The sequence below is a fragment of the Callithrix jacchus genome, chromosome 22 (assembly GCF_049354715.1).
Source record: "Callithrix jacchus isolate 240 chromosome 22, calJac240_pri, whole genome shotgun sequence".
Taxonomy (NCBI): domain Eukaryota; kingdom Metazoa; phylum Chordata; class Mammalia; order Primates; family Cebidae; genus Callithrix; species Callithrix jacchus.
This window is the reverse complement of record NC_133523.1, coordinates 17,592,131-17,613,273: the sequence shown is the minus strand read 5'-3', so window position 1 is coordinate 17,613,273 and position 21,143 is coordinate 17,592,131. Positions and strand designations below refer to the sequence as shown.

The following is a 21,143-nucleotide window of genomic DNA, read 5'->3' as shown; positions in this document are numbered from 1 at the left end:
GCCCATTGCCAGTTTCGACCGCACTTTTATCATGTTTCCCCGAATCCTATTGGCTCGCAGAAACACACTACAATTCCCGAGATGCCCTGCGTGTCGCCCTTACGTCTTCCACCCCTTGCTTATCATTATAGAGCTTCCCATTGGCTTACTTTGCCACCACTTGGAAGAAGTAAACTACATTTCCCAGCGTGCCTCGTGTCGGGGTCTTGCTTCCGGCCGACGTGTCTTTCAGGAAGGGGAGCGGGTGACTAGTAAGCGACATGGCGCCTCCGGTCCCCGGCCCAGCCTCCGGTGGCTCCGGGGAAGTGGACGAGCTGTTCGACGTGAAGAACGCCTTCTACATCGGCAGCTACCAGCAGTGCATAAACGAGGCGCAGCGGGTGAAGGTGCGGCCGCTCAGGGGCGCGGGGACGCTGGGGGCGGAGGCGGAGGACGCTTCCTGGTGGCCGCGAGCCACGTTCTGCGTCTAAAAACTTTCTCTTTTCTCCTCGCGTTTTTTGGGCACCTGTTTACAGTTCAGTGAGGAGTAATCACTGTCCCATGACAGAACCCAGAGCAGTAACAGTTTACGGTACTGCTCACTGGTGCAGCGCTCTCTCTGCGCCCTTGGACGCGTTTGAGTAATGGAGGTGTTTATGCTGCTGTAGTGACAATAAGTGTTTTTTGTCTAGTCGTACCCTTAGTTCCCTTGAGATGGGGATTGTTGTTTATCCTCATTTTACGGATTAGAACACCAAAGTTCAGAGGGAGAAACCGCTTTCCCGACGTCTGCCTGCCCACCAAGTCCGGTTATTTCTCCCAGAACTTATCCATTCATTCATTCATTCATTCATTCTTCTTTACGCACTTTTATAGAACGGGCACTGTATTCCGCTGGACTCAGAGTGATTACAGATAGTTTCCCAGCGCAGTGGCTCACGCCTGTAATTCCGGCGCTTTGGGAGGCCGAGGCAGGCGGATCGCAGGAGCTCAGGAGTTGGAGACCAGCCTGGGCAACATGGTGAAACCCTGTCTCTACTAAAAATGCAAAAATTAGCCAAGCGTGGTGGCAGGCACATGTAATCCTAGCTACTCGGGAGGCTGAGAGAGGAGAATCGCTTAAACTCGGGAGGCGGATGTTGTAGTGAGCCAAGATCATGCCACTGCACTCCAGCCTGGGTGACAAAATTGTAAGAATTAAAGAGAAAAGAAACAGGAAACGTGGCTTGCCAGTCAAGACAGGTTTATTTTAGAGAAAATAAACCTGAGAGGTGCCTTCTGGCCGAGTTGGGTCAGAGGCACTCTTTTACAGTCTAAAAGTTTTTAAGGATTCAGGGTGGGAGAGTTGATCAGAGGCTTGGGCTGCTTCTGTGTCTCTGTTGTGCTTATCTGGGAGGGATAGTTGTGTGTTCCTTCCCGTACTTATACAGCTGCAGGCATACTCCCCAGTCTGCTTTAGCTTCCCTGTCTTAGTGCACCTGAAGGGAAAGCAATGTGCTTATTAAGGCCCACTGTTTTACTGGGGCCCATTGTATGAGGGTAAAGTTTGGCAGTTACCGAAAAGACTCCTCCACCTCCTTCTGTGCCCTAGCTGTCTTATCTGTGTTTTACCGTCTGCTTTTTCTGGCTACTTGTTGTTAGAAGAGAAGCGATTTCCTTGAAATGCATGAGGCTACAGAGAGAGCTGGAACTTAAAGTGGCAGTGTTTGTCCAAGAGAGGGTACTCCTGCTTTGAGACAAAGTGAGACCTTGTCTCAAAAAAAATCTGCCCGCCTCAGCTTCCCAAAGTCCTGGGATTACAGACGTGAGCCATTGCACTGAACCAAAAAAAAAAAAAGGAGAATTTTTCTAGCAGGTTTTCTGACCTTCACCAGAACCCCCAACTGGGAAAAAAAAAAAAACGCAGAGGGAGATTTGAAACACAGAGAGGAGGCAGTGATGGGAGTGATGTGGCCCCAAGCTGAGGAATGTCACAGTCACCAGAAGCTGGGAAAGCCCCTAGAGCTTTTGTAGGGAGTGTGGCCCTGCTGGCACCTTGACTTGGGACTAATGGCCTCCAGGACTGTGACTGTGAGGGAATTTTATTTTTTTGACGGAGTCTCACTCTTTCGCCCATGCTGGAGTGCAATGGTGCAATCTCAGCTCACAGCAACCTCCAGCTCCGAGGTTCAAGCCATTCTCCTGCCTCAGCCTCCCAAGTAGGTGGGATTACAGGCATGTGCCAGCACACCTGGCTAATTTTTAAGGAATACTTTTTTTTTTTTTTTTGAGACAGAGTTTCGCTCTTGTTACCCAGGCTGGAGTGCAATGGCACGATCTTGGCTCACCGCAACCTCCGCCTCCTGGGTTCAGGCAATTCCCCTGCATCAGCCTCCTGAGTAGCTGGGATTACAGGCACGCGCCACCATGCCCAGCTAATTTTTTGTATTTTTAGTAGAGACGGGTTTCACCATGTTGACCAGGATGGTCTCGATCTCTTGACCTTGTGATCCACCCGCCTTGGCCTCCCAAAGGGAATACATTTTTTAAGCCTTCTGGTCTGTGGTGGTTCATGACAGTGACCTGAGCAGCCTAAGATAGTCCTGCCTGAGGTGGCTCTAGAGAGAGCATCTGACTCGTCTTTACCCTTTGTTGACACTAGCACTAGGCGACCATCGTGACATTTCTGGGTTTCTCAGACATTTGTCAGTTGCCCACAAGGTGGCAGGCACCGCCCAGCTGCTGGGGTTGAAGCAGCTCACAGGCCTTGAGCTGCTAACGGCACAATGCAGTCTGGTCACTGGCTACAGGGACAAAGGGGAGGAGTCACTACCCCCAGGTTTCCGGCTACAGGGCCCCCATCCTGTCACCTGCCTTCCCAAACAATACCACAGCCGCATCTTAAGCCACCTGGGGCCAGTGCTGGGGCCACCCTAGGGCCAGGTGACCTTGGTGGACGTGGCCTCCTGGCTTTGCTGGTTTCGGGTTCCCCGGTGATCCTAGTGAGCCATTGGGGTTGAAGAGTAGCACTCTCCCTCCCCGGGGACACATATGTGTCCTGATGGTGGGATCATCCCTGGGAATCAAAGAAAATCACAAAGATTCCAGAGCCTCCCGTCAGGGTCACGGTCTCCACATCTGTTGTTATCTTCCTGGTGCTCTTCTCTCTCCAGTGCGCTCTGCAGCCCCTGAGCACTAATGCACACACAGTCTCCTGGGCACCTGCATTTCACACAGGGGCGGCCGAGGCCACCCCGGTGCCTGCCATGGCACCCCACTGTGCCCTTGCTTTGAAAGCCCCAATAGCCACCTTTTGTCTCTTTTTTTTCCCTAAAGGTAAACAGGGTCTCACTGTCACCCAGGCCGGAGTGCAGTGGCGTGATCATAGTCTCCTCTAGCCTTGACCTCCCAGGCTCAAGCAATCCTCCTTCATCAGCCTCCCGAGTTGCTGGGACTACAGGTGCACGTCACGACACCCAGCCAATTTTTAAATTTTTTTATAAACACAGGGTCTCAGACCGGGCACGGTGGCTCACGCCTATAATCCCAGCACTTTGGGAGGCCAAGGCAGGTGGATCACCTGGCCAACATGGCAAAACCCAGTCTCTACTAAAAATACAAAAATTAGCTGGGCTTGGTGGTGGGTGCCTGTAGTCCCAGATAATCAGGAGGCTGAGGCAGGAGAATCACTTGAACCCTGGAGGCGGAGGTTGCAGTGAGCCGAGATCATCATGCCACTACATTCCAGCCTGGGCCACAGAGTGCACTACCGTCTCAAAAAAAAAAAAAACAACACACGGGGTCTTGCTGTGTTGCCTATGCTGGTCTCAAACCCCTGGACTTAAGCATTCTTCCTGCTTTGGCTTCCCAAAGCACTGGGATTACAGGTGTCAGCCACCATACCCAGCCTCTCTCTTTTTACCTTTTTTTTTGTGTGTGTGAGACAGAGTTTCACTCCTGTTGCCCAGGCTGGAGTGCAATGGCTCCATCTTGGCTCACCACGAACTCCGCCTCCTGGGTTCAAGTGATTCTCCTGCCTCAGCCTCCTCAAGTAGTTGGGATTACAGGCACGCACTACCATGTCCAGCTAATTTTGTATTTTTAGTAGAGATGGGATTTCTCCATGTTGGTCATGCTGATCTTGAACTCCCGACCTCTCAGGTGATCCCCCTGCCTCGATCTCCCAAAGTGCTGGAATTACAGGCATGAGCCACTGCGCCTGGCCTGCCTCTCTCTTTTTAAACTGAGAGTCTCATGGGGCCCTGGGCTCGTCACCTCACTGATGTCCACCTCAGAAGGTTGCTTGAGAGTTACTTATTAACTAGTTTTGAGACAGTCTCTCTCCATTGCCCAGGCTGGAGTGCAGTGGTGCAATCTTGGCTCACTGCAACCTCCACCTTCCAGGTTCAAGAGATTCTCCTGCCTCAGCCTCCAGAATAGCTGGAACTACAGGCATGAGCCACTGCTCCCAGCTGATTTTGTATTTTTAGTAGAGACAGGGTTTCACCATGTTGGCCAGGCTGGTCTGGACTCCTGACCTCAAGGGATCCACCCGCCTGGGCCTCATAAAGTGCTGGGATTATAGGTGCGAGCCACTGCACCCAGCCTGTAATATGTTTCTTTGCATACTTGAGTATATCTTTTACCTTTCCATCCCATTTGCAGGTGGGGCTCAATTTCTGCAGCCTCCATCCTCCAAATGCCTTTGACATTCTTCTAGGAGTGAGTGAGTGAGTGAATGAGTGAGTTAATGAGTTATTAAGGCAGAGTTTCACTTTCATTGCCCAGGCTGGAGTGCAATGGTGCGATCACGGTTCACTGCATCCTCCACCTCCCAGGTTCAAGCAGTTCTCCTGCCTCAGCCTCCCAAGTAGCTGGGATTACAGGCATGCGCCACCATGCCCAGCTAATTTTGTATTTCTAGTAGAGGTGAAGTTTCCCCATGTTGGTCAGGCTGGTCTCGAACTCCTGACCTCAGGTGATCCGCCTGCCTCGGCTTCCCAAAATGCTGGGATTACAGGCATGAGCCACTGCGCCCAGCCAGAGTTATTTATTTAGAAGACATCTCCTTTGGGAGGCCAAGGCGGGTGGATCACGAGGTCAAGAGATCGAGACCATCCTGGTCAACATGGTGAAACCCCGTCTCTACTAAAAATACAAAAAATTAGCTGGGCATGGTGGCGCATGCCTGTAATCCCAGCTACTGAGGAGGCTGAGGCAGGAGAATTGCCTGAACCCAGGAGGCGGAGGTTGCGGTGAGCCGAGATCGCGCCATTGCACTCCAACCTGGGTAACAAGAGCGAAACTCCGTCTCAAAAAAAAAAAGACATCTCATTCCAAATCACAGCCAGATACCTAGTCTGGCTACCAGAGCCTGAACTGCTGGGGCCTCTTGGCAATGCCAGCCTGAGTCAGGCTGGGGCCAGGTCTACAGTGGAGATAAGGGATGAGGACATGTTTGACACCCACGCTCCTCCCTCAGGCAGGGGAGAAGGAAGAGATGTATCTTGGAATCTGTGGTTCTCGGCCTCAGGGGACAGGGTAGTATAACCCCCACCCCAGTTTGGGCGCTGGATTTTTTGCCCCTGTGCCATGGCAGCTCCTCTTGCTGAGAGCCCTCTCCATGCCTCCCATATAGAGGTTGTTGGAGTGACTGTGCCGAGGTGGCTAGGCCCCTTCCCAATTGCACTTTCCTCTCAAAGCCCCCAGGCGCCTGTGCGAGCACCCTCAGGCCACAGGCTGAGCTGCACTGTGTCCACCTGCGTGGGCACCCTGGGAAGTCAGCCAGCCCCTGGAGGCACTCTGCAAAGCGGTGCTCCAGAGGAGGGCCCCAGCCTCCCTGCCTGGCCTAGGCCCAGGGGCAGCTTCCTGATCGTCCCAAAATGGGTGTTGCCACAGGTCATCTCCCTCCTGTTCCTCAGTTCTGTGCAGTGACTGGGCCGTGGGGGGTGTGGCCCAATACAGGGCCGTCTCCCGGCTCTCCCCTGGCAGGGCTGGGCACAGATGTTACCACACTGGGACAGCCAAACTGAGCTCAAAATGTCTTGAGACAAAAACACAACAGAATCAAGCCACAGTGGCCCCAAGTCCAGCAGTTAGAGGTGCGGGCACCACCCTGGTTGCTTGAGTGTGGCTGGAGCAGGCACTGGACTTTGGGAACAAGCCTTCCTGGGGTGGTGTCGGGGTGGGATGAGATCGGGTACCCCCGTGTAGGGCGCCCCCAGCAGAAGCCACTCTCAGGCTCCCCAAGGTCACGGGCAGTGGAGGATCAGAGCTGGGACTCAGACCTTCAACCCTGCTGGAGAAGTCACCTGTCCCCAGCGTACAGGGGCCTGTCTGTCTGTCATGCTCACCCTGTGTTGTGTGGGTGGCATGGGGCCTCCTGTGCGTCATGACCCACGTTGGTTCCCACAGCTGTCAAGCCCAGAGAGAGACGTGGAAAGGGATGTCTTCCTGTATAGAGCGTACCTTGCGCAGGTGAGTGCGGGCCTCGGGCTGGAAGCGAGAGTGATGAACAGAGTAGAGGGTGGGGCTGCGGGCAGGAAGGCACAGAGCAGGCAGCAGGGACCCAGGCCTGCGCATCCAGTGACTCTGAACAGCCAGTGCAGCCAGCTGTGTCACGGAGGCCCAAGACTGCCAGGCCGGGGGCCTGGGTCACAGCTTCTTGATTTTTTTTTATTTATTTAGAAACAGAGTCTCCCTCTGTCGCCCAAGTTGGAGTGCAGTGGCGTGATCCTGGCTCACCACAACCTCCACCTCCTGGGTTCAAGTGATTCTCTTGCCTCAGCCACCCGAATAGCTGGGATTATAGGCGCCTACCACCATGCCCAGCTAATTTTTGTACTTTTAGTAGAGATGGGGTTTCTCCCTGTTGGCCAGGCTGGTCTCAAATGCCAGACCTCAGATGATCACCTGTCTTAGCCACACAAAGAGCTGGGATTACAGGCGTGAGCCACCGTGCCTGGCTGATTTTTTTTTTTTTTTTTTTTTTAATAATTTGTAGGAGCCAGGCACGGTGGCTCACACCTGTAATCCCAGCAGTTTGGGAGGCTGAGGTGGGAGGATCACTTGAAGCCACGAGTTCAAGACCAGCCTGGGCAACATACCAAGACCTCCATCTCTACAAAAAAATTTAAAAATAAGCCAGGCATGATGGCATGTGCCTGGAGTCTCAGCTACTTGGGAGGCTGTGAGGGCTGGGCCCGTGGCTGCAGCTGTGACCGTACTGTCATTGTGGTCCTCCTTGGGAGGGTTGGTGGGTGGGGCAGGACTGGCTGGGGGCATGTCCTGCTTTGTAGAATCACATGCCATAGCCCCCAGTAACTACTGCTGCCCTGCCCCGGATGACACGCCCATCCTCACCTTCACCTCACACCAGAGGTGGACAGCTCAGGGGGATAGACAGTAACCTGCCAGGGTCCCCAGCTCAAAGCATGGGCAGTGTGGCCCCACAGATGAAGACACACCTGGCTGCTCATGACAGGTGATACCACGCCCACCTTCACCATGTACTGCAGTGGGGGTGGCCCTTGCTGGATTGAGGGGGTCCCTCGTAGGGCAGGGGCATCCCATCTGGGGCTCTCCCTGCCAAGCTGAGGATATGGAAATCCTCTGGGGCGGGCAGGTGAGCTAGCTGACGCCTTGTCTCCACTGCAGAGGAAGTTTGGCGTGGTCCTGGATGAGATCAAACCCTCCTCGGCCCCTGAGCTCCAGGCCGTTCGCATGTTCGCTGACTACCTCGCCCACGAGAGCCGGAGGTGAGGCCCCAGAGGGCAGACTGGCCTGGGGCGCGGGGCCTTCTCTGAGGCCTGTTGTTATGAACTTGGGTGGGCAGTGGGTGTGGTGTGCAGCACACAGCATCTTCAGATTAGCCGCCTCTCCCCTCTGCCCCCCTGCTGCTTTGGGTCTTCAGTTTCCTTCACCTGCACAGCAGTGAGGGCTGGTGATGGACCCTGCTTCAAAGGGGAGAGTCAGAGACAGTGCTGTGTGTACACCTGCCCTCAGGGCCTACAAGGCGCTCTCTGGACCTAGAACTGAGAATGTCAATCAATGAGCAGCCGAGACCCCAAGGTCTCAGTGGGGTGGGGCCTTCCAATCAGTTTCTTTTTTTTTTTTTCTTTTTTGAGTCAGAGTCTCAAAAAAGGACTGAGACTCTGTTGCCCAGGCTGGAATGTAATGGTGCGGTCTCAGCTCACTGCAACCTCCACCTCCTGGGTTCAAACGATTTTCCTGTCTCAGCCTCCTGAGTAACTGGAACTATAGCCATGTGCCACCACACCCAACTAATTTTTGTTATTTTAGCAGAGACGGGGTTTTACCATGTTGCCCAGGGTGGTCTCGAACTCCTGAGCTCAGGCGATCCGCCTGTCTCACTCTCCCAAATGCGATTAGTTTTCTAGTCCCAGCTAGTTAGGGACTGTATCCTGCCAGTGTACTCCCTCGAGCCCAGGTAGAGGGTGAGGCCATGCCAGTCCTGCCCCTGAGCCAGAGGCCAGCATTGGTCAAACACCCATGGGTAGCAGCCAAAGGGAGGGGGAGCTGGGCTGTGGGGACCCAAGAACCGCCTCCCCCTCGCTATGGGGTTGGAGTGAGGGTCTGAGACGGGGAGACTGCTGTGATACTGTTCTTCCTTGGCCCACGGAGGCCGCGCCCCGACCACTGCCTCCCTTCACCCAAAGATGCCTGGGAGCTGACTCCTGTGCAGAGGCAGCAGAGTGGGGTGAATGGGGTCCGCCAAAAGGCATGTCCATATCCCATCCCACATGTTTGTGAACGGGATACCATTTAAAACATTGTGTCTGGTCTGCGACCACACCACCGTGAACGCTCCCGGTTTCATCTCATCTCGGAAGCTAAGCATGGTCGGGCCTGGTTAGTACTTGGATGGGAGAAAAAGCGTCTTTGCCAATCAAATTAAGAGATGAGGAGATGAAGACATGGTGAATTTAGGGTGGGCCCTAGAGCCAAGGACTTGTGTCCTTATAAGAGATAAAAGAAGGGCTGGTTTTAGCTGGAGAGGCAAGAAAAAGAAAATGAGGGCTGGGTGCAGCGGCTCACGCTTGTAATCCCAGTACTTTGGGAGGCTGAGGCTGGCAGATCACCTGAGGTCAGGAGTTTTTGAGACCAGACTGGCCAACATGGAGAAACCCCGTTTCTATGAAAAATACAGAATTAACAGGGCATGATGGCACGTGCCTGTGATCCCAGCTACTAGGGGGGCTGAGGCAGGAGAATCGCTTGAACCAGGGAAACGGAGATTGCAGTGAGCCAAGATCATGCCAGTGCACTCCAGCCTGGGTGACAGAGGGGGACTGTCTCCAAAACAAAAAAATGGGGACAGGACAGGCACAGTGGTTTACCCCGTAATCCAAGCACTTTGAGAGGCTGAGGTGGGTAGATCACAAGGTCAAGAGATTGACACTATTCTCGCCAACATGGTGAAACCGCATGTCTACTAAAATACAGAAATTAGCTAGGCACGGTGGTGTGCACCTGTACTCCCAGCTGCTCAGGAGACTGAGGCAGGAGAATTGCTTGAACGCAGGAGGCGGAGTTTGCAGTGAGCCGAGATGGTGCCACTGCACTCCAGCCTGGCGACAGAGTGAGACTCTGTCTCAAAAAAAAGGGCCAGGCACAACCCATAGCATTCAGCCCACGTGACAACAGAGACAGGGATGACATGGCTGCCAGCTGAGGAGCGCCAAGAATGGCTGGCAGCCACGAGAACTGGGAGAGAGGCGTGGGACGGCCTCCCCTCCAGCCTCCACGTGGAGCCAGCCCTGCCGCCACCTTGACTGCAGACTCGCGGCCTCCAGAGCTGTGAGAAATGAAGCCCTGGGGTCCTCAGACTGCCCAGGTTGTGGTACTTTGCCACAGCAGCTGGAATGCCAGCTGCCGAATGCCAGAACATTCGGATGAGTGACCTCCCAGGGTCACGGTTTCTCCCACCCTGCACTTCACCAGCTGGGGTGAAGGCGGGGAACCCTGGGTGCCGCCGGAGCTGCAGTTGCTGAGTTTCACAGCAAATAGCCCTGGAGAGCAGGCGGCCCAGCCAGGCGCTTGTGCTTCGTCTCTCTGGCTGCCCAGCCGCTGCCTCACTGGCAGGACGCCCCGGGACTGGAGGATCCTCCATGAGCAATTGGTTTTGGTTTTGAGTTTTCTGTTTTCTTTGTTGTTTGTTTTGAGATGGAGATTTTTGTTCTTGTTGCCCAGGCTGGAGTGCAATGGTGTGATCTCAGCTCACCGCAACCTCTGCCTCCCGGGTTCAAGCAATTCTCCCGCCTCAGCCTCCTGAGTAACTAGGATTACAGGCATATGCCACCATGCCCGGCTTTTTTTTTTTTTTTTTTTTAATAGTAGAGACAGGGTTTCACCATGTTGCCCAGGCTGGTCTCGAACTCCTGGGCTCGTGATCCGCCCAGTAATTGCTTTTGTTGCTGTTTGTTTTCTAGATGATCTTGCTCTGCCACCGAGGCTGGAGTGCAGAGGTGCAACCACAGCTCACTGCAGCTTCAACCTCCCAGGCTGAAGCCAGCCTCCTGCCTCAGCCTCCCAAGTAGTTGGGACTACAGGCACCACCAGGCCCAGCTGACTCTTTTTTGTAGAAAAAGGGGTCCTATTATGTTGCCCAGGGTGGTCTTGAACTGCTGAGCGTAAGCAATCCTCCTGCCTTGGCCTCCCAAAGCACTGGGGTTACAGACGCGCCGTGGCACCCGGCCCCATTGGTTTGTAACACCTTAGGGTGACAACTTTCTGGTACCAGTACTACCACAGCGGGCAGCGTTTATGCACCCTTCATGTGCTGGAGCCTCAGGAAGCTTCATAAGGTGGCCTTGAGTGCGCCCTGCTCCATCCCACATGACCCCTGTAACATGGTCCCTCAGCACAGGGGGAGACAGACTCAGACCTGAAGTCACTCATCCATCAGACCTGGCACCGTGGCGCGTCCTCAGTGGAACCTGGTTGGTGTCAGACACACTGTGCTCTTGGTGACCCCTCGGACACAGGCCCTGGGCAGACAGCCCCCAGATCCACTTGGATGCTTACGGGGTCACAGAGCTGGGTGTAGACCCAGGGGAACACCAGCTTTGGTCTAGGTTATCTCCCTCGCCCGCCTTCTCTTGTCAGCTGCTCAGTAGCCATGGGGAATGGAGGGTCTGGGTCCAGTTGGGGACATGGAGGCGAGTGACCTGTGCCCTTGGGGGAGCCCAGCCAGTCCTCAGCCTCACCTGGGCTCAAGCTTGGCCCTGGCCTGCAGCATGCTGTTCATCTTCAGGGTGCAGCTGGCACGCTGGACTCTCAGGGACTGAGGGCAGCCACCCTGGCATTGGGGGTGCCTCAGGGCTCCCATCCTCCTGCATGGCCCCTTGGCCATGCTCCTGCTAGAAGATTTGGCCTTGGTTATGGTCAGGAGTCCCAGCTGGGCCCACCAGCCTCCTTGGGAAGGTAGGTGAGGCTGGTGTGCCCATGACTGGCGGTGCCTCCTCATGTCCCCTTGGGCACATGTCCCACGTGTCCCAGCCTTGGGATCCTTGTCTGGACCGGCGTAAGAGGTGACTCATAGGGAGGGAGGGAAGGCATGTCGGGGATGCTGGATGCTCTGCCTGTGGCTGCTCTGCACCCCCAGTGCCTGGCTCACCCTCTCTGGGCCTGTCTGCTCCCAAGGAAGGGGAGCCTCTGAGATCGCCCAGTGCCCCCAGCTGTGGGTCCTGAGCATCTATGTCTTGCAGGGACAGTATTGTGGCTGAGCTGGACCGAGAGATGAGCAGGAGCGTGGACGTGACCAACACCACCTTCCTGCTCACGGCCGCCTCTGTCTATCTCCACGACCAGAACCCAGACGCTGCCCTGCGTGCTCTGCACCAGGGGGACAGCCTGGAGTGGTAAGTGGCCGTCCTGCTCTGGGGCCAGCCTGGGAGGCAGGTGTCCCTTACCACATCTCCAGGCTGCGCACGCATGGCCTGACTGGCCGTCGTCATGGGAGCAGGGAATGAGGTGGCGCTGAAACGAGGCCCCAGCCTGTTGTCCAGGCTCCAAGGACACGGTGCCCAGGCTGCAAACCCTCTGTTCCCAAAGGCAGAGCAGAAAGCAGCTTTGTCTCTGCTTGGTTTCTGTGTCCCCATCCTTCTATAAAGCCTTCTGTGCCTCGGCCCTGGGCCCAGTCTCTCAGGCCTCCCCAGACCCCCCACACTGGCCCTCCTCCAGGGCCCTCTGGGGTTGGGGTGCTGGAGCCCTGCAGAGTGAGTTCAGTGCCCCCTCCACCCCACGATGTGACTCTGGGCCATGTCCAGGGCACTGGTCACAGAAAGTGTGTCGACTCTTCCCGGCAAGCTGTCATGGAGTGCCTGCCTTCCGCCACGAGTCCCAAGCTGGGCATTACACGGGGGCTGTGGATCTGCTCCCATCCCACCTCCATCCATGGAGGGCTGAGAATGGAGGGCGGCAGCCAGGCATGGTGGCATGCACCCATTCCAGCTGCTCAGGAGGCGGAAGCGGGAGGTGGAGGCTGCACTGAGCTGTGATGGCGCCACTGCTCTCCAGCCTGGGCAGCCAGACCCTGTCTCACAAAAAAAAATAAAAAGAAAAGCAATACGGATGTCACGCTGCCAGCGGGCTGGTGGACACGGTGCTGGACCAGGCACTGGCTCCCGTTGGTGGTCACGGCCGCCTGGGGCCGAGAGGGATGAAGGGATGAGGGGACCTGCAGGGAGAGTGGGTGGCCCCAGGGCCCTGCTGCTGGTGCAGGTGCAGGGCAGGTGCATGCCCTTCCTCTGGGGCCTTGTTCCTGAGTACCCACCGCCGTGGGGATGTTGATGAGTCCAGGCAGGGTGCTCTGTCTGCAGTCACAGCCTATGGAGGCTGCCGCTTCTCCTGTGGGCAGTGAGTGGGCCACGGACTAGAGCCCCACCCTGGGGACCCCTGCCCCTGCAGAGCTCCTGGGCCTGAGCGAGCTGAGTGGTGACGTGGGAGTGCGGGTGTCCCCCTCTTTTGGATAGGTCTGGTGGTCCCAAACAGAAGGCTTAGGAACATTCCAGACACACAGAGTGAGCCCTGGGTGTGGAGGGGCCGTGCAGTGTGTGTGTGGCCACCTGCTGACCTCCACCCAACCTGCCCTGCAGCACAGCCATGACCGTGCAGATCCTGCTGAAGCTGGACCGCCTAGACCTCGCCCGGTGAGCCCTCCTGCCCCTCTCTACCACACAAGCCACAGCCCAGCCACATTGGGATCCCATGGCCCAGAGTGTCTATGGTTACGTCATTACTCTTGATGTCCATGGGGCTGGCCATCACTCAGCCCCTCTCTGCAGTATTTTGCCAGGAAGGAGGGCCATGGCTATCTGTGCCTCAGTTTCTCTCTATGCAGTGGGTGGCAGGCCTGTCCCACAGGATGACGGTGGGCCCAGAGGAACATGTCAGTTGGCCAGCTTGTAACTGTGCCATGGGGCCGGCAGGGCCTGCATGTGGCATCCGCAGGTCGGAGGCTGTGGCTGAGTTCCGGCACTGCCCTGCTGCCATTTCCAAAGCCCTTGCCTCAGAGTTGTTCACGCTGTGGCTCTGTGGCCCTTCCCTGCGTTCCATTCTCTGTGGAGTGAGTCTCTCCTGAGCCCTACCTTGTGTGGACTACCTTGGGGTTCCATAGCTGGTGCCAGTCCAGCCTTCCCGGGGCCTGCATGTGGCCGGACGGGCAGGGCAGCTTAGGCACTCAGTCTCGGGGGGTGTATGTGCAGGGGAGCACGTGGCAGGGGCCTCCCTGAGTTCCAGTGGGCCCCAAGTGGGAACAAGGCAGGGATGGCCAGGCCGGGTCCTCGGCCACTCAGCCCCTCCTTCCTCCGTCCCCGCCCCAGGAAGGAGCTGAAGAGAATGCAGGACCTGGACGAAGACGCCACCCTCACCCAGCTTGCCACCGCCTGGGTCAGCCTGGCCACGGTGAGTCCCGGGCCACAGAGCAAGCGGGCATTGCAGGCACCTGGCTGAGCGGGGTCTGTGGGCACCCTGCACCTATGCCCAGGCTTGCTGGCCACTCCAGTGGGACTCCAGGATGAGGCCATGGCCCATGTCAGCCTGGCACAGCTCTCAGCCTTGACTCCATTCTGGCTTCTCACAGCCAAGAGATGGCAGGGGCGGGGACGGGGGTTTCCGAGCCAGAGGTGCAGGCCTCTGCCACGACCAGCGGCCCAGCCACCCTGGCAGCCCCTCCTTCCACAGGGCTTCCTGGGGTTTCCTTCGGCTCAGCTTTGCTCTCCAGGGTCCTGGTCCCCAGCCAGGGACGGGGTCCAGTGTTTCCATAGCAGCGCTGGAGATGTCCTTAGCTCCCAGGCCTGGGCATCTCCGCCTGGCAACAGCCCCCTCCTGATTTCTGGGACTTGGCCCCTTTCTGAGCCACTCTTTTGTGCAGGCCTGTTAAAATGTACTCCCTGGGCCAGTCACAGTGGCTCACACCTGTAATCCCAGCACTTTTGGAGGCCAAAGTGGGTGGATCACGAGGTCAGGAGTTTGAGACCAGCCTGGCCAACATGGTGAAACCCTGTCTCTACTAAAAATACAAAAATTAGTCAAGGTGACGCACAGCGTAATCCCAGCTACTCGGGAGGCTGAGGCAGGAGAATCACTTGAGCCCAAGAGGCAGAGGTTGCAGTGGGCTAAGATCACGCCACTGCCCTCCAGCCTGGGTGACAGAATGAGGCTCCATCTCAAAAACAACAATGTGCTCCCTGCCCTGCTCCCCAGGAGGATGCAGCCTCACCCAGAGGGACTTGCGGTGTCCATCCAGTTGGTGGGACAGGGCCTGGCAGCCTCTTGGGTAGTTTGAGCTGTTTTCACAGCCTGCCTTGGCCTCAGGCTCCCCCTGCAAGTGGCCCGCTGTCCCGAACAAATGGACAGGTCAGGGCTGGTGGTCACAGAGCTGACTCCTCCTCCGACGGGCCCGGTGACCCAGTAGTCCCCACTTAGACCCTGGCCCCGCCACCCGTGCACTGCCTCCCTGGAAACCCCAGATTCCACCTCTGTGTACCCAGTGCTCCAGGAGCCGGGTGGGAGGTAGGGCGGGAGGCGGCTGCGCATCTTTAGGCCTCATCAGCAGAGTACAAGCTACCAGCCTTCCCCATGGTGATGAGTGGCTGTGCCTTGAACCTGGCACACCAGATTCGTCTCTGCACAGTGCTGGAGCTGCCCCACTGGTGGAAGGGGCTGGCAGGGGGAGAGCCAGGCGGCAGGAGCTCAGGCGATAAAGCAGGACTCTCCCCACAGGGCGGCGAGAAGCTGCAGGATGCCTACTACATCTTCCAGGACATGGCTGACAAGTACTCGCCCACCCTGCTGCTGCTCAACGGGCAGGCAGCCTGCCACATGGCCCAGGGCCGCTGGGAGGCTGCCGAGGGCCTGCTGCAGGAGGCGCTGGACAAGGTAGGCACAGGCCCGTCCAGCAGTGGGGCCGACGGGAAGCCAGGCGGCCGGAGGGCAGGGAGGACAGAAACAAGCGTAGCAGAGGCCCCCTGGGTGTGCATGTGACCCCACAGGGCTTCTAAGGCCCAGTCAGCTGTGAGACCTACAAAGCAGGGATCATACCTGCAAATCAATCCAGATTCCAGCCTCCCAGAAATGGGGCATCTGGTCAGCCTGGGCCTCAGTGACCTGAGCTGTCATTGCTGTCACCCCAGGGCCTGCACATGGAACCCCTCACCCGAGTACATATTCAGTACTGGAGGGAGGCTCCCAGCCTCATCTAGAGGAGAGCGTGCTGTGGACAGGGGTGTCCCCTTCGTGGAGAGAGTGCTGCCTGCCCAGGGTGGCTACAGCCGTCTCCTGTCTCACATCTGCCATCGTGTCTTTTTTGAAATATTTTTTTGAGACGGAGTTTCACTCTTGTCACCCCGGCTGGAGTGCAGCGGCCTGATCTCAGCTCACTGCAACCGCCACCTCCTGGGTTCAAGCGATTCTGCCTCAGCTTCTCAAGTAGCTGGGATTATAGGCGCATGCCACCTTGCTGGCTAATTTTTGCATTTTTTGTAGAGACAGGGTTTCACTGTGTTGGCCAGACTGGTCTCAAACTGCTGACCTCAGGTGATCTGTGCACCTCGGCCTCCCAAAGTACTGGGATTATAGGTATGAGCCACCTCACCTGGCCATCTGCTGTCTTTCTGAGGAGTTTATGTTATCGTAAATTTAAAGTATTTAGATATTCTGTAGAGATGGGGCTATTCTTGCTGTCTTGCCTAGGTTGGTCTCAAACTCCTGGCCTCAACTGATCCTCCCGCCTCAGCCTCCCAAAGCACTAGGGTTATAGGTGTGAGCCACCATGCTCGGCAGATGATGATGATGATTTTATTCGCTTATTTATTTATTTTTAAGACGGAGTTTTGCTCTTGTTGCCCAGGGTAGAGTGCAGTGGCTCGATTTCAGCTCATTTCAACCTCCGCCTGCCCGGTTCAAGCAATTCTCCTGCCTCAGCCTCCCAAGTAGCATGCCACCACACCCAGCTAATTTTTGTATATTTTGTAGAGACCGGGTTTCTCCATGTTGGCCAGGTTGGTCTCATCTCTTGACCTCGTGATCCGCCCACCTCGGCCTCCCAAAGTGCTGGGATTACATGCATGAGCCGACATGCCCGGCCTATTGTTTGTTCATTTTGTGTTTTTGGTTTTTTTGAGACGGAGTTTCGCTCTTGTTACCCAGGCTGGAGTGCAATGGAGCGATCTCGGCTCACCGCAACCTCCGCCTCCTGGGTTCAGGCAATTTTCCTGCCTCAGCCACCTGAGTAACTGGGATTACAGGCACGTGCCACCATGCCCAGCTAATTTTTTGTATTTAGTAGAGACGGGGTTTCACCATGTTGACCAAGAGATGGATGGTTTTGATCTCTTGACCTGGTGATCCACCCGCCTCGGCCTGCCAAAGTGCTGGGATTACAGGCATGAGCCACCGCGCCCGGCCCCGGCCTATTGTTTTTATAATCAGAAAGGACATCAAAGCTTTTTCCATTTTGGAGAAACAGGTTTTTTTTGGTGTTTTTTGTTTGTTTGTTTGTTTTGTGCTTTGAGACAGGATATGCCACCACACCTGGCTCATTTTTGTATTTTTTGTTAGAGCTGGTTTCTCACTGTGTGGGCCAGGTTAGTCTTGAACTCCTGGGCTCAAGCAGTTCTCACCCTCCTCGGCCTTCTAAAGTGCTGGGATGACATGTGTGTGCCACTGCACCCAGCTGTGATAGTTTTAATCCACTGACAAACACTGGTTAAGCTCTCCTCCCTGTCACGTGTTCCCAGGGCTGAGTTATCATCAGAAAGTAGTTTGCAGAGCGGGACAGGCCAGGGGGTGTCAGGCTGGCCCCATCACAGTCCAGGGGCTGCTCCTCCTGGATGGGGTTCGTCTTTAGCTCTGAGCAGTTAGGGCTGGTCAGGAACTCACAGCCTGATGCGGCATCTCAGACAGGCAGTGTGTCCCTCACTGCCCCAGCCTGGAGACTGGCGCCCTCCTCCATCACCCTGCCCCTCTCTGCTACCTCAGAACATTTGGATGGATGCGTGTTCTGTGTTCACGGCCACATCCTCATGGGGCTTTTGTTACACCTCTCAGGTGACACACTCCGTGACTCACCTGTTAGACAACTCCCTTCTGTCCTGTGTCCTGAAACACCGCCCGGGGCTGGCTGGCTGTGGCCCATGGCCCTGGTGGCCTCCCCGTGGCTGTGGTCACCCTGCATTCTTGCCAGGCTTCCAGGAGGCACTCAGGTTCCCCCACTTCTCTTTGGAGCCACCTCATGGATGCTCCTGTGAGTGCAAGCTGGTGCCCCCTTCATGGTGGAGACTGAGGCTCAGGGAAGTCCAGTCTCCAAAAAGGTGCCCCAGGCTGGGCTCCGGGTGCGTCCCGGCTGGTGCCTCTGTGCCCTAAGCAGACACCGGGGCTCTGGCCAGGAGGCCCAGGCGATTCCCAGGGTCCTGTGTGCCTGGGAGCTTAGAGTAAGTGGGTCAGGCAAGGTCACCTGCCGAGGTTTCTTGGGCTCACTGTGCAGCAGGAGTGGAGGCCATCTCGGCCTGGGCCCCATTGCCTTGAGATGTGTGGGACAAATACCTCCTTCCCAAGTTTCCACAAACGAGGGGTCGTGCCCCAGACTGGACCACAGATGGGGAAACTGAGGCTCAGTGAGAGGGTGGCCCCTTGGCACCGTATCACCTGAGGTCTCCACCTTGCAGAGGGGTGGGCAGGGGGACTCTGGCAGTGTCAGTCCCAGCCTACCTCTGAGGAGGTGACCTTTTGTGGTCCTGGCCGAGGTGGGGGTGATGGGCAGGCCTGGGGACTCGAGTGGCTGACCCTGCCTGCTGCATCTGCCTGGGTCTCTAGGACAGCGGCTACCCAGAGACGCTGGTCAACCTCATCGTCCTGTCGCAGCACCTGGGCAAGCCCCCTGAGGTAAGCAGCCCCCAGGGCTCCAGGCCAACCCTAATGACCAGACCCTGGCACCCCAGCCTGGGGTCCACGTCCAAATCCCTAGATCCCTGGGAAGGCTCTGCACACAGTGTGTCCATTGAAGCCCACCTCCCTCACAAACCCTGCACCCCCAACCCATCCTCACCTGGGGTCCTGTCCAACCAGCTCCCCTGAACTCCACAGTGCATCTGCCACTATGTGCGGAAGCCAGCTCTGTGCCAGCACCGCCCCAGGGGTTGGCCCTGGCTCCTGCCCCCATCCACCCCTGTCCTGCAGGTCAGAGCTGCTGTGGGGTCCCCATGTTCGGCTCACCCGCCTCCCTGCCTTCCCTGCAGGTGACAAACCGATACCTGTCCCAGCTGAAGGATGCCCACAGGTCCCATCCCTTCATCAAGGAATACCAGGCCAAGGTGAGTGGCAGGGGTGGCCTGTCCCCAAGAACCAGGCCAGGGGGCACCTGGAGCTCAGCCTAGACTCACATGCAGCCTCTCTCTCTCCCCTTTCTCCCCACCTGTCTCCCCACACCCTGCCCCACCCTGTATTGCCTGTGTCTCGCTGAAGGAGAACGACTTTGACAGGCTAGTGCTGCAGTATGCTCCCAGCGCCTGAGGCCGGCCCAGAGCTGTCAGGACCTTGAAGCCAGGACAGAGGCTGGGAGTCCTGCAGCCCTCCCCACCTGGCACCAACCCTGCATCCTCTCTGGGGGCAGGAGCCTGGCCCCAGCACCCCCATCTGTCAATAAATGTCTCCAGAATGTTCCCACCTGATGATGTGCTCTGGCCACTTTGCTGGGGGGTGTAGGAGGTGACACTCAGGGAGACTCCTAGGGCACTGGCACCCAGGGCTGTTCCGGGAGACCAGGGTTTGTGGTGAGCCCCAGCTGTGCAGCCCTCTACCCTGCCCTCACACAGCCACAGGCTGCTCCTGCCAAGCCAGAGGCAGCACAGCCCTGTCCCCACACCTCACCCTGGCCCCGAGAGGACACTGAGCAACCCTGGTTGGCATCGGGGAAACTGAGGCACAGAGAGCATGCAGTTATTGTGAGGGGCACTAAGATTCAAAACGAGAATTCCTGAGTGATGTGGCGGTGGTGGGAGCTCAGACCTCAGCTCAGCAAAGCCGGGGGGCCCCAAAGGGTCAGCGTTAATCCCACGCACTGCTCCTGCCGCCCTGCAAACCCTCCGCCAAGTCAGAGTCCTGCTGTGGCCAGGGCCCTGGGGCCAAGCACCCAGCCACAATGAGAGGTGGCTGCACAATAGGGAGGTGAGTGGGCAGCAGCGGCCCTGGCCGGAGCCTCCCAGATGAGGTCACCATTGAGCTGTCCACCCGATCAAGGAGGAGCTATCAGGCTAGGTTCTGGGGGGACAGGCACCCCAGCAGTGTCCCGGCCGGTGCAAAGGTCCCTCGGTGGCTCAGGGCAGTAAGGTCAAGGGGGGCTGGACAGGGCTGCATACCCTGTGACTTCTGAGCCTGGCCTGGGCTTATCTCCCAGGGAAAAGATAAGAGGCTGTGTTTCCCCGAGCCCCACCCAGGCCTATTCATTTGAAACCGGGCCCTGTCTCTGGTTGCCAGGGCAGGACAGCAAGCGACCCCTGCCCCCAGCTCCTCCCTGCCTGGTCAGGGAGGGAGGTGGCAAGAGAGGCCTTCCTGGGCAAAGAAATCAGGAGGGGTCCAGGCCCAGCCTCCTGGAGGGAGGAGACCTTGGCGGGGGAGGGCGGGGGGTTGCAGTGGCCTCAAGACTGACCCCTGCCTGGTCTCGGGTGCCTGGTTCCCAGCTGCCAGCAGAGTCGCCTTCCATTCCTGCCCTGTACCCCACCCATTGGCGGTCTCCTGGCTAGACCAGCCAAAAAGAAATTTGAGGCTGAGCTGGAGCCAGTGGGTGGGCGGGTAGCACCTCTCCCATGACCGATGGGTGCCATGGTGACCAGATAGTGCTGGCTGGGAAGGTGGGGGAAGGTGGCTGGTCCCATCCAGGGCTGCTCTACAGGCCTGGCCAGACCTATGAGAGTATGTCCAGCTGAGCCCTGCATCCCCCTCGCCTCCCTCTGCCTGCCAGGCAGCTTGTGGCATCTCTGGCCTCCAGCTGGACCTGAAATATTGGCCAGGTCAGGCCTCGTGTCCCCCACACACTGGGCCTGTCATATCCCTCCCTGACTCAGGGACAGACTCCTAGCCATGTGGAGTCCACATTCAAGGATAATGAGTGGGGCCAGGTACAGTGGCTCTTGCCTGTAATTCCAGCACTTTGGGAGGCCAAGGTGGGCAGATCACTTGAGGTCAGGAGTTTGATACCAGCCTGGCCAACATAGCGAAACCCCTTCTCTACTAAAAATATATCAATTAGCCAGGAGTGGTGGCCGGCGCCTATAATCCCAGCTACTCAGGAGGCTGAGGCAGGAGAGTCGCTTGAACCCGGGAGGCGGAGTTTGCAGTGAGCTGAGATTGTACCATTGCACTCCAGCCTGGGCAACGAGTGAAACAAAAGAATAAGGAGGAGCTGTATGTATTCGGGGCATCTGGTGACAAATGACAAGCACACTTGAGGGGTGTGTGGGACTTTAGAGTTGGGCAGCCTGAGCAGGTGGCAGAAGAGCCCTGCAGGTACTCAGGGGAACAGCATTTCAGGAGGAGGAACAGCCAGTACAAAGGCCCTGAGGCAGGACAGAGGCATGTTGGAAGAACAGCAGGAAAACCCACGGGTGGAGGGAAACAGGATACGGTGAGGGCGGCGAGTGAGGACTTGGGCTTTTCCTGAGTGGGAA

The 21,143-nt window shown here is 57.0% G+C and overlaps 1 protein-coding gene across 4 annotated transcripts; it reads left to right on the top strand.

The window, feature by feature from the left end:
- Positions 1-230: 230 nt before the first annotated feature.
- Positions 231-19,148, top strand: COPE (coat protein complex I subunit epsilon). 4 transcript variants are annotated; one of them, XM_035285792.3, is made up of 10 exons: positions 231-386; positions 6,373-6,435; positions 7,615-7,715; positions 11,688-11,840; positions 13,077-13,130; positions 13,803-13,884; positions 15,205-15,360; positions 18,295-18,363; positions 18,717-18,791; positions 18,943-19,148. In XM_035285792.3, the coding sequence occupies exons 1-10, from the start codon at positions 261-263 to the stop codon at positions 18,988-18,990; spliced, it is 927 nt and encodes a 308-aa protein (XP_035141683.1). In that variant the 5' UTR covers positions 231-260; the 3' UTR covers positions 18,991-19,148. The 4 variants fall into 4 exon arrangements, with proteins under 4 accessions (XP_035141683.1, XP_035141682.1, XP_078217976.1 ...); XM_035285791.3 differs by having other exon boundaries at positions 18,867-19,148; XM_078361850.1 differs by lacking the exon at positions 6,373-6,435.
- The last annotated feature ends 1,995 nt before the right edge of the window (positions 19,149-21,143 follow it).

Bases quoted from the DNA above. Each gene is read 5' to 3' on its own strand.
- COPE (XM_035285791.3), top strand. From the start codon at position 261: ATGGCGCCTCCGGTCCCCGGCCCAGCCTCCGGTGGCTCCGGGGAAGTG. The intron at 7,716-11,687 runs GTGAGGCCCCAG...TATGTCTTGCAG, and splicing joins CTCGCCCACGAGAGCCGGAG to GGACAGTATTGTGGCTGAGC. The intron at 18,364-18,716 runs GTAAGCAGCCCC...CCTTCCCTGCAG, and splicing joins ACCTGGGCAAGCCCCCTGAG to GTGACAAACCGATACCTGTC.